The sequence below is a fragment of the Panthera uncia genome, chromosome F1 (genome assembly GCF_023721935.1).
Source record: "Panthera uncia isolate 11264 chromosome F1, Puncia_PCG_1.0, whole genome shotgun sequence".
NCBI lineage: Eukaryota > Metazoa > Chordata > Mammalia > Carnivora > Felidae > Panthera > Panthera uncia.
The window spans coordinates 39,771,707-39,783,939 of NC_064813.1; the positions used below are offsets into that span (position 1 = coordinate 39,771,707).

The window sequence follows — 12,233 nt, forward strand, 5'->3', positions numbered from 1 at the left end:
GAAGCCAAGCGGCCAAATCCCTCTTCCTGTGGCCACAGCCAGGTTGGAAGGCAGGTACCTTCCCCACGAGGCTGAGGGTTCTGCTACCGGGGGCAGCTCAGGTGGGGAGTGAGTGAAGAACTCAGGATGGGCAACAGTGAGTCCTCCAAGTGTCACTGGTCCCCCCGTTACGCCCTCTCTGCTCACAGGGACCTGAGCTGGAATGCCATCCGGTCCATCCACCCTGAGGCCTTCGTGACGCTGCGTTCTCTAGTCAAGCTGTAAGTGCCCACTGCCCTCTCCTCCCGGATGGTGGAGACCAATCAGGACTGTGGGCTGGCCAGCGGGGGCAGGAGGGGCCACCCCAGAGCGGGGACATGCATGAATGTCTGACCACACATCCCGGGGAGGGGGCCTCCAGCCTAATCAATCATTCTGACAGTCCGTTTGACAGACTGTGGGGCCCGATAAACAGAGAGCCTGCCTCCTACAAGCTCTGGAACATCGTCTGCTAATGTTCTGCAACATTTTGGCAGCCTCAGCCCTCCCGGTGCCCCCTTGTCCCGGCCCTTCCCCCAGCCTCTACATGTCCCAGTAAAGAGGATGTACGAGCCTGAAACTCCTTTACAGCCTGGGACGGTGGCAGCAGATGTGGGAGCCGGGGTCTCAACTCAGCGGTCCCCTACATGAGCATTAACTCTAGAGGGCTGCCATTCCGCGGGGTGGCGGAGGACCCCACGATCATAGCGTGCTGGCTGCGTGGTCGCTATGTCAGGGCTGGAGAGGACCTCTGATGGGGCTGTCACACACTGTGGTGCGGGCTGTGTACTGCACAAGGGCTCCCACCCAGTGGGGAGCCAACTGCCTGCTTGCTTGTCCTAAAGTTGTTTCCACCCCAATGGGACTCTTTTCTGATTAACACCCAGAGTCCTTCTGGGCTAGCTCCAGCCCTGGCCTCAGAGATCATCCAGCCCAACCCCTCACTTCACGTCTCCAGGCCCAGGGGGAGAAGCTCGCTCGAAGCAAAGGCTGGAATGAAAGCCTCCCAGGAGGCTCACCGTGCCCCTCCTGTCTGCCACTCTCTGGGCTCTGGGCCAGAGCCTGGCAAAACTCGCACCTCGGTCTTCCCTCTCCTGTTTGCTCTACTCCGGCCAGATAGGTAGGGTGGATATTTTTATCCCTTTGAAGGATGAGGACATTGGAACGCAGGCAGATTTGTGACTCCCCTTGGTTATGCAGGGAGTCGGTGACAGCTCCAGGTTTCCTGCCTTCCAGTCCAGGCTGTTTCCACGACGTACAGTCTGTGGTCCTGGTGTTTGGTTTGGAGCCCTGGCTCCTGTGATGTGTCTCCAGTGGATAGAACATGCATGTCCTCATCCCTGGCTACGGAGCCGGGCCTGCAAAACAGAACGGATGACCGAATCCCTGAATGTAGCCAGAGGCCAGCTCTGCCCACCCCCAGCTCTGGCCTCTTACGTCATCAGAAAAGCAGGGGAATGGGGACAGGCACCTATAGGCAGATGCCCTAGTGGGGTGGACAGGGACCCTTGGATGGGACTGGGACCTGGGCATAGGAGCTGTGGTTAAGGGGCTCTCTCACGAATTGGGATGGCTTGACGTCACCTTGGAGGAGTCCCTGGTATAGAGTTGGCCCCCAATATTTGATGAATGAATGAATGAGTGATGAATGCGTTATGGATGGTGCCTCTAGCCACCCTTGACCATCCTCCTCCCCCAGCTTGTTATGCTTTCGTCTCTCTATGCTGATTTCCTGTCCTTTGCTCCTCTCCTCTTGCTTCCATCCCAGGCACACTGGCCACACCCTCAGCACAGCCCTGCCCCTTCAACAATCCCACTGACTGCCAATAACCCTGACCATCCACTGTCCTAGGGACCTGACAGAAAACCAGCTGACCACACTGCCCCTGGCTGGCCTTGGGGGCTTGATGCATCTGAAGCTCAAAGGGAACCTGGCTCTGTCTCAGGCCTTCTCCAAGGACAGTTTCCCAAACCTGAGGTGAGGGCCTCGCTTTCCCCCACACCTAGACAGGTTTGTCCCAGAGCAGCTGGAGAGGCCATGGAGGGACAGGGAGAAAGCCACAGGGCTTCACCTCAAGAAAAAACTGATGGCCCAAAGGCTTAGGGTTTGGCCACTACTGAATGAGAAGGGCTTGCTCGTGCCTCCCCTCCCTCCTCATCTCGTTCATAGCGTTTCTTTCTGTCCCAAGTACCAGCCCGGGGGGACCCTGAGATCTCCTGTGAGGACAGAAGATGATGTGAAGGCCCCTGGACCTCCTCGCTCCTTGCCCCATCCAGTGCACCCAGACTGCCCGTCTTCACCTGGGCGGCATCTGGGCCCCTGCAGTCAGGGCAGAGCCCAGGGCACTGATCACTGGAAAATAAGCCGCCCAGCCCGTCCCTCGCGCTAATGACATCCAGGCCTTCTGCTTGCAGCAGCAGCACACAGCCTGTGTGGCCCAAGCCCCATCTGCTGCAAGCTAACGACATGCCTGGAGGCATCTGCCCTCACCCTCAGAGGGCACCAGATTCAGCTCTGATGTACCCAGGGGTAGGGGCGGGGGGATAGGGCGTGGGTGTTACTGAGGGCAAGGGTAAGAAAGAGTCACGAGGAGAATCCCTGTCTCCTTAAATATAAAAGAAGAGTTGCTGGCTGGGAGGGAGGGGAGCAGAGCACCGGAGTGCTGTGTGGCCTTGGGGAAACTGCTCCCCACTCTGAGCCTGCTGAGGGGACTCCATAAACAGTGGGCAGAAAGTAAATCTTCCCATCTCAATTCCCAACATGAGTGAGGAAAAGATTAGACTATGCTCAGAGCCCTTCAGAGGCAGGATCCAGGCTGTAAGACCCTTACAAAGAAAGCCCAGGGGGCTGACTGCACTGTCAGGGCGCTTTGGGGTTGAAAGGCAGGCACCAAGTGCCGGGTCCCTGGGTTGATGGCCGAAATGTTGCTAAGGCAGCCCGTTTTACTCCTGTGTCCCCTGAACCCCCAGGATCCTGGAGGTGCCCTATGCCTACCAGTGCTGTGCCTATGGTGTCTGTGCCAGCTTCTTCAAGGCCTCTGGGCAGTGGGAGGCTGAGGACTTTCACCTTGATGAGGAGGAGCCTCCAAAGAGGCCCCTGGGCCTTCTTGCCGGACATGCTGAGAACCAATGTGAGTGATGGAGGCCCTGGGCAGGGCAGGTGGGTGGCTGTGGAGAGGAAGTTAGGGAGGAGGCTTGGGGGACCCTGGGAGGGGTTCTGGCAGGGGCTGCAGAGGGAAACCCCAAGGGTGACCTGGGAGGTGCCTCTGCTTGTACCTTGTCTCTCTAAGGACATAGCCCAGAAGTGGTTGGGGAGAAAATAACGACGGCGACAACGACGGTAGAAATGTTTCTATATTTGTCAAGTCCTTTGCGGATCACAAGATGCTTCCCAAACTGTATCTTATATAACACCCCTGCCCTGGTGGCTCACGTGTTTCTTCTCCAGGGCTGCCTCCTCGCCACCTGGGCCCTTCAACATCAGGGCATTCTCAGAGAAGACATCCACTTTCTAATCAACCTGAGCCAGGCAGGATTGAATTAAATTAATTAGATGAAATCTGCTTAAAAAAAAAAAGTCCCCTCGCTATATGTGCTAGAGCCAAAAGGAACAGCATGGGGATTATCACTGTTCAAGTTGTCCTGCCCTTTAGAGGCCACTGGTTGCAAGAGGACCTTGCTGAGAAGGGCCATCTTGGGCCACATTGGTCTGTTTCTGGAAGAGTTGGGGTAAAAGGAAAGAAGGGTGGAGGTAGGCAGCGAAGGGGATTCAGGGATGGTCTGCCAGCTGGTGTCTCAGAAAAAGGGCAGAGAGGAAGGCTTCCATTTCCCCCTCACCTTCACCCCATGTGACAGAACACAGGTAGAATTAGGAGGAAGCAAAAAAGGGCCCCTGATATTTAGATTTCTTTCAGTCTCTAGCCCCCTTTGCACAATATACCCATGGAGAATCTAAACAGAAAAACCAGATCTAAACATGTAAGGAAAACATCTTATGGTGGTGTAGACAGACATGGGTTCTAAGCCCGACTACACCATTTACCAGTTGAGTTGCCTTGGACAAGCCATTCACCCTTCCTGAGCCTTGGGTTTTTTTGTTGTTTTTCTTTCATCTGTGCAATGAGAACAATATTACATATCTCATAGGCTATAGAGGGCAGAGTATGTTCACTGCTGCTGTTACCAGTGGAACTGGGTCCCTCTTGGTGTGTGTGTGGAGGGAAGGTGTATCATGTAGTCCGGGACGCAGCTTATGGAGCCCAGTGTTGGGCAAGCAGCTAGGGGGTCTCTGGGGTCTCCCTCCTGGTGTACAAGCCCGTCCCGGGGGAGGGTATGAGGACCCCAGGAGGAGCCCAGCAGCCGGGCTGGCTCTGGGCCTGGAGACAGCTGTCCCCAGGGGACATTCCCGGATGTCTGTCTGCGGTACACTCCCTCAGGGGGCTGGAAGGAGGAATGGAAACTTTCCTTCCTCAAGGTGAAACTTTCCACCAGGCTTAGGTCTTGGAGAGCCACAGGGCGTCAGAATCGTGGGCTGCCTGCCGCCGGTAACGGGAGCTAGGGCAGGGCCCCCCACTTCCTGTGGGAGCTAATAAGCCTTGAGGAGGAAAGCCAGGAGCTGCGCTGCAGCCAGATTTGATTTCCTCCTCGTTTGAAGAGTGGTTACTTAACACCTTGGCTGTGACTTTCCCAGCCTCAGACGGAGGCCACGGGCCTCACCCCTTACATTTCATTCATGCATTCTGATTTCAAAGAATTGCTGAGCTCTATTCTGGAGAGCAGGGGTGGGCAGGGAATGAAAGGTGGAGAGGAGAGGAAATGCCAGGACCCTGTGGGCACACCTCGGCCTCCTGCCCGCCCTGATGTTGTCTGGGCCAAGAGCAGCTCCACAGAACCTTCCTGCCTCCTGGGAAAATGCCCAGCTGAAGGTGTTTACCCTTTAAGTGGGGGAGGAAGGAAACGAACCACACGAGCCAGAGATGGGGACGAGCATGACACAGAGTCACCTCTCCATTACTTGTGTGATGGAGGAAGAGCCCACAGGCCACTGTCTCTGAAACCCAAGTAAATGTGCAGGCATCCCTTTCAAGAGAAGCAATTCTCTCACACCCCTTAGGGCCTCAGACACTTTTCCCAGTCTCAGCAGAGACACTAAAGGCTTATTCTTTAAAAGGTCTTTCGATGCTGAATTATCACCACAAACAAGAGTTTTGTTTTTGTTAAGTTAGAAGAGGTTTAAGATTATCATTTCAAAATTCTTGAAGAATTTATGGACCCCCAAGGTATCTCTAACACCCCTGCAGTTCACAGCCTCTGGTTTAAGAAACCTTATAATAGTGAATAAGAGGTGGGAAAAAATCCCATTTTGATTCAGACAAGTTACAGAGTTTCTTTAACAATGGATTTATCTTTCTAATCCTATTTTCTCCGGCTAATGGGATTGCAGAGGCTACACTTAGAATCGGAAAGATCGGTAAAGATGATCTAGTCTGGCCTCTAACTCAGCATAGAATTGCCCTTTCTCCCATCAGGGACTTTCTGCTTCCTTCGGTATCTCCAGCGACAAATTATGCCCAGCTCCTGCATCTGTAAAGCTCCCCGGACCATCTCCTCCAGCCCACCCAGATCAGTTCCTCGCCTGGGAAAGCCTAACAGTTAAATATCTGGGCTCCGTAGTCAGACAAACCTGGGTTTGAAATTCGCCCTATCGCTTGCTGGCTGGGAGACCTGGGGCAAGCCACTGACCTTCGATGAGCCTCCGTTTCCTTGTCTATCGAATGGTGTCAAAGGACACCTGCTTTGTGCGGCTGCCACGAAGGTTGATGAGACCACGCAGATGAGGACTCGCTGGGCATAGTCTGGCACAGAGAAAGAGCTCAGGGATCTTGGCCCTTTGTGTTAAATAAACCTATTAGTTGACACAGTATGCTTTGTCAGGACAGCTTGATTCTCTTCTGTCTCCATAAGCCCCTTGAGGGCAGGACCATGTTTTATTCATCCCTGAGCTCCCCTGCACTTGCCCAATGCCCAGCAGGTGGCAGACATTGCATTCAGCACACGTGGACCTCAGTCCCACCTCTTTGTCGGGTCAACTCTAAGTGTGGGAGCTTATTTGTGTTAGTAAGAACTAAAACTTCTCCATCTGAATTGTTAGTTTGCCTCCTTCTATGACCCATCCTGATTCTGACGTGCTCTGCATGCAGGAGTACAGTGCCTTTATGCCTAACGGGGACTTCAGCTCTTCGAGGACAGCCATTGTATCCGTACCTACTCTTGCCTTTCCTAAGTTAATCCCCCCAGGGCTTTGACTGCTTTTCAAGCAAATAAATAGCTTCCGCTCACTCACTATCCCTGGTTCACCTCCTCTGAACACTGACCAGCTCCCTACTCTAAGCAGCACGTACGGACTAGGCTGCCTGGAGGAGACAAGAGCGTGCTGAGTTATAGGACGAGGTCAGCAAGGTCCAGCTGAAACATTTGCTGTAAAGGACCGACCATGCAGATTATCCACGGGTGCATAATAGGGAGCTGACGGAATGTTTATACCTAAGAGTAGAACAGATGTGCCGGGCTCCTGGGGTGAGCCGTGCTGGGCAGAGTGAGTTGGAGATGACAGCCGAAAGGGGTGGGCATTTGGAGAAAGGTGGAGCTTGACTGTCACCAAGACCGGGGCCCCATGCCACTTTCTGGCCTCACCTCTCAGATGATCTGGATCTGGACGAGCTGCAGCTGGAAATGGAGGACACAAAGCCACACCCCAGCGTCCAGTGTAGCCCCGTTCCAGGTGAGATGAGCGCCTCGGTGTGGGGTCGGGGGCAGGGCTGAGGAAGGAGCACCCAACTATTTGATGAGAGAGAGGCCGGTTCAGCCTGGCGTGTTTGTAGCCATGCTTCGGGCAGCTTCTCTGCCTAAGAACCAACATTCTGTGGGGAGGACCGCCACTTCTGGTGACTCCTGGGGAAGGAGCTGGCGTTCTTCCCTTGGGTGTCTGTCTGGAGCAGCACTGGGGTGGGGGGGGGGGGGGGGGGGAAGGGAGGGGTGGCCGTGGGGAGAGGGGACTCAAAGAAGCCTTCACAAATCAGCTAATCAGAAGCTAACCAGGAGACCAGAGTGCCTGGGTGGCTCAAGTCGGTTAAGTGTCCGACTTCGGCTCAGGTCATGGTCTTGCTGTCTGTGAGTTTGAGCCCCACGTCGGGCTCTTTGCCGACAGCTCAGAGTTCGGAGCCTGCTTCGGATTCTGTGTCTCCCTCTCTCTCTGCCCCTCCCCTGCTCGCACTCTCTCTCTCTCAAAAGTAAATAAACATTTTAAAAAATTAAAAAAAAAAATTAACCAGGAGAAAATTTCTCTCATTGAAGAGAGAAGCAGGAAAGACTGTCTTTTTTACCGCACTGTTCAGGGTAGAGTGTGGCACTGTTTTTGCACACTCCTAGAGCCAGATGGAACTCTGAAAGGTCCCCTTCTCCATCTCTCTCTGCTCATTCCCGGGAAGATTGCAGTCTCTCTTTCATAAAACTCTCCAGGGTGAAAAAACTCCACAGTACCTCTGGATAACTCCTTACAGGATTGTCCAAACCTTACAGCTGAGAAAGCCTCCTAGAGTCTAACCTGAATCCATCTTGCTGTGAAGAAAGAAAGAGAATTCTCTTTCTCTTCGATGCAATGCAACCTAACATGTTTAGAGCAAAGAAGTCCCTTCCCTTGGGTATAAAATGCTAACAGGCTACCCCACCCCTCCCACCGTAGTCCATTGCTTAAGTCAGGGCAGGAGCTGTTCAGAATGAACAGAAAGCAATAAACAATGTGCTTCTCCATTTCGCCTCACCTCCATTTCCCAGTTTTGCATCTCTCTTTGGTTTGCGCCCCTTGGCCTTCTCTCCTTGTTCTAAGCCAAAATAGTGTTTGCTGACTGCCAACACCTGCTTGTAGCACTTAGTGGCTACAGTGCGCCCTCTAGTGCCAGCCCAGAGCAAGACCACTAACAGTCTGGAGGAAACAGGTGGTGTTTTTCTCCTGACTTGGAAACCCACATGCTTCACACTGCCACAGAAATTTCACTTGTGAAAACCAATAATCAGCAGCGATGAAGTAAAAGAGGAAGTTCCAGAAGTCAAAGCCCAACTTGAACTTGCTTTTAGAATAGCTCATATAAATGGTCAAATAAATTATGGTACATCCATATGGAAAAGTATTTATTACGCAGCCACTGAAAACATGTTTTGGAGGAAGATAAAGGTATGGGAAAGTCTGCATAATAAATTGTAACTGAAAAAGAGAATTAAAAACTATGTACAGAAAGTCCCAATTTAGCTTAAAAACTTATCTGTATGTATTTTTTTTATAGGAGACCTACCACAATGATGAGTTCTTTCTGAGAGGTGGGATGATAAGCAGTTTTAATTTTTCTGTGTTATAGTTTCCAAATTTTCTACAATCACCATCTATTATATAGTAATCGGGAAAAAAATATGTTTAAAAAATGGTTCCCACAAAAGCCTCTCAAATTCCCAAGCGACTAGAAATACATTGCAGAACAGGAGTCTGAAGTCAAAAGAACGAAGACATAATATGTCCAAAATTACGGGGTGACTTAAGGACAGAACTTGAGGAGAGAGGTGGAAAACACCAGGATCTCACCCATTTGGTGCAAAACCAGGTTGGAAAAACCCAGAGGCATCTGCATTTTAATTTACTTATTATGCTTTTCTTCCCAAATACTGATGGACTCTGTGAGTATTAAATGTGGTCTGTGTCCCCATCACAGAGAGAGGGAGACCCAGCCCGGTACAATACCTGATCAGGGCTCATCCACGGTGGGGTCCCTAGTGGATCACTGGGCACTGACTGGGAGAAGCAGAGCCTTGGGACACAGACTGGTCACTCTCTGGGCAGCCCCTCCCATCTCTGTGCCGCTACCCCAGCCATATCCCCAGTTCTGATGCCCTCTCCACTCCTTTATCCCACTTCTCCCCCTCCTTTCTTCTAAATGCTGCTGCTTTGGAAAGACTGCTTTGCTGAACATTTCCTCAATGCCTGGGGTTGCACTGTACCCATTTGTACTTTGTGCACAAATCTGTTCATTATGTGTTTCTATTTTCTACGTGTATTGCATGAGTGTCCACTCCATCGGCAGTTCCTTGGAAGAAGGGCTGTGTACGTCCCCACTGTTCCTCCCCCCAACCCCACCTGAGAGTTCTCAGAGATCCTGTCAGCCTCCGTCAGACCGGGAGTTCTCGGAGAATGGAGGCTGCATCAGCCTCCCTGGCCTCATCCCCAGGACCCTGTGTCAAGCAGCCTCTGACCCAGGGGTAATGTCTGGTCCTCTCTCCCACAGGCCCCTTCAAGCCCTGCGAGCACCTCTTTGAGAGCTGGGGCATCCGCCTGGCTGTGTGGGCCATCGTGCTGCTCTCCGTGCTCTGTAACGGGCTGGTGCTGCTGAGTGTGTTTGCCGGTGGCCCTGGCCCCCTGCCCCCGGTCAAGTTTGTCGTAGGCGCGATTGCAGGTGCCAACGCCTTGACTGGCATTTCCTGTGGCCTCCTAGCCTCAGTCGACGCCCTGACCTTTGGCCAGTTCGCCCAGTACGGAGCCCGCTGGGAGATGGGACTGGGCTGCCAGGCCACAGGCTTCCTGGCAGTACTCGGGTCCGAGGCCTCCGTGCTGCTGCTCACCCTGGCCGCCGTGCAGTGCAGCGTCTCCGTCTCCTGCGTCCGAGCCTACGGGAAGGCGCCCTCCCTGAGCAGTGTTCGAGCAGGGGCCCTGGGCTGCCTGATGCTGGCCGGGCTGGCCGCGGCCCTGCCCCTCGTCTCAGTGGGAGAATACGGGGCCTCCCCGCTTTGCCTGCCCTACGCCCCACCCGAGGGCCAGCCGGCTGCCCTGGGCTTTGCCGTGGCCTTGGTGATGATGAACTCCTTCTGCTTCCTGGTAGTGGCCGGTGCCTACATCAAACTCTACTGTGACCTGCCGAGGGGCGACTTCGAGGCTGTGTGGGACTGCGCCATGGTGAGACACGTGGCCTGGCTCATCTTCGCAGATGGGCTCCTCTACTGCCCTGTGGCCTTCCTCAGCTTTGCCTCCATGCTGGGCCTCTTCCCCGTCACCCCTGAGGCCGTCAAGTCTGTCCTACTTGTGGTACTACCCCTGCCGGCCTGCCTCAACCCACTGCTCTACCTACTCTTCAACCCCCACTTCCGGGATGACCTGTGGCGGCTCTGGCCCTGCACGGGGACCTCAGGGCCCCTAGCCTACACTGCTGCCAGCGAGCTGGAGAAGAGCTCCTGCGATTCTACCCAGGCCCTGGTGGCCTTCTCTGATGTGGATCTCATTCTGGAAACTTCTGAGGCTGGGCGGCCCCCTGGGCTGGAGACCTATGGCTTCCCCTCGGTAACCCTCATCTCCTGTCAGCAGCCGGGGGACCCTAGGTTGGAGGGCAGCCATTTTGTAGAGCCAGAAGGAACCCACTTGGGGAACCCACAACCCTCCATGGATGGAGAACTGCTGCTAAGGGCAGAGGGAGCCATGTCAGCAGGCGGGGGCTTGTCAGTGGGCAGGGCCTTCCAGCCCTCTGCCTCGGCCTTCGCCTCACACTTATAAATGTCCCTCCTCACCCTTCACTTCCCATCTGTTCCCTTCCCTCTCGTCCCACTCCATGAATGATGGCTGCTTGTAAAATAAATTCAACCAAAACTCAACAGCGTGATCCACAGCAGGGACTGGGCCATGGCTTCCATTGGTCTCTCTCCCGTGGCCACCACCAGTGTGTGCTTCTTGGCTTGGTTTCCCCTTGGCCTTCCTCTAGGCCTCTTCCCTGTCATGTCTGAAGCTGTGGACCAGAGATCGGGAAATTTCTCTGCCTAAGGAAAATGAGTGACTGGGGTAGAGGGCTGAGCAGGTCAAGGATCAGGGTACAATGGGGCAGGGGGACCTCACAGAGAAAGACCTATTGGGGAACTGCCAAAGGGCACTTGAGCATCTACCCTGTGACTCATGGACTACATACAAAATGTGTTCTGTGTCCTGTTAATCTTGAGCTATGCCATGCAAAAAGACTCTCTGTCAAAAGAAGTTTTAGAAGATACTACACAATTTGTCCTTTCTTGGAGAGTCACAGTACATATTAGTATAGTAAAGGCTATGAGAATTCCTGCAGCAGTAAAATCCGTTGAACTTTGTTTAACCCAGTTCCCCCAGATTATTTGACAACAGGTGTTTGTTTGGTTGTTGGTTTTGTGGGATATCTATTAACATCTCACAGAATTTAACACTGCTGTCCCCCAGGGCCCTCATCTCTATACCACCTAGTGCTACTCAGTGACATCACAAGATGCCACAAGTCCTAGAAAACCCCGATCCTGGGAGTTTCATCTGGGGTAAAGTTGGTGATTCCATCAACCAGAGAAGATTCTCCACACTCTCTACCTTGCCATCCCTCTTGCCTTTGGAAAGATGGTGAAGAGGCTGCCTTTGTGGTTCTAACCTCTATCCCCCGGAAATGGGGCAGGGATAAAGGGATCCCACATTGGCTCCCACCTCCTTCCTAAGCCCAACCACCAATGAAACTTCTGCCCTCAGTAAAAGAGAGGGTTCCTGGATCCTGGCAGGGTATACACAGGGAAGTCCATGGCTGTCTGGCTTCCTCCTGGCTCTAAGTTGCCTTCCTGTGGTTCTCCACCATATGACCCTTGCCAACTCCTGCCACAAGCCTAGTTTTTTCTTTGCATCCTAGGTCCTGCCTTCTCTGTGGGACGGGGGGGTGGGTCCCTGGCCAGCAAACTGGAGGGATATTTGCATTGTATGTATTGTTCAGTAGGAAGCATTATAGGAATCTGGGATTCCCGGGTGCCCCGAATAGGCCTGACCCTTCCATCTCCAGTCATAACCTTCCTGCCTTATGGTTCACCAAGTGCCTCTGAGCATTCCAGAGTGCTCTCCACCCCAAACATATACACATTCAATCTCAGGAGGAGGAGGTGAGAGCTAGGACATTCTCAAAGACATAAAAAGGGAATCCAAGACTCAGAAAAGGGGCTCTACTATTAAGACAACTCTGAGAAGGTCCTTGACAGCCTGAAGTTTAGCTTCTGTTTTCTCTCTCTGCTGCCCTCAGGGCCCAGGGGAAATTCTGACATGAGTCAGCAAGGCTGACCAGGCTGGGGTAGAGGGATGAGGCAGAGACGACAAGTGGAACTTGGCATATTTCTAAATCTCATTTGACCCGCTAAGT

General features: G+C 53.2%; 1 protein-coding gene across 1 annotated transcript in view; it reads left to right on the top strand.

The window, feature by feature from the left end:
- LGR6 (leucine rich repeat containing G protein-coupled receptor 6) overlaps positions 1-11,705 on the top strand; it is a 14,687-nt gene extending 2,982 nt beyond the window's left edge. The window contains exons 5-9 of the mRNA XM_049634359.1: positions 189-260; positions 1,871-1,996; positions 2,989-3,149; positions 6,719-6,799; positions 9,348-11,705. Coding sequence (XP_049490316.1) covers positions 189-260; positions 1,871-1,996; positions 2,989-3,149; positions 6,719-6,799; positions 9,348-10,603 — 1,696 coding nt within the window. The 3' untranslated portion in view covers positions 10,604-11,705. The remainder of the gene's footprint in view (positions 1-188; positions 261-1,870; positions 1,997-2,988; positions 3,150-6,718; positions 6,800-9,347) is intronic.
- The last annotated feature ends 528 nt before the right edge of the window (positions 11,706-12,233 follow it).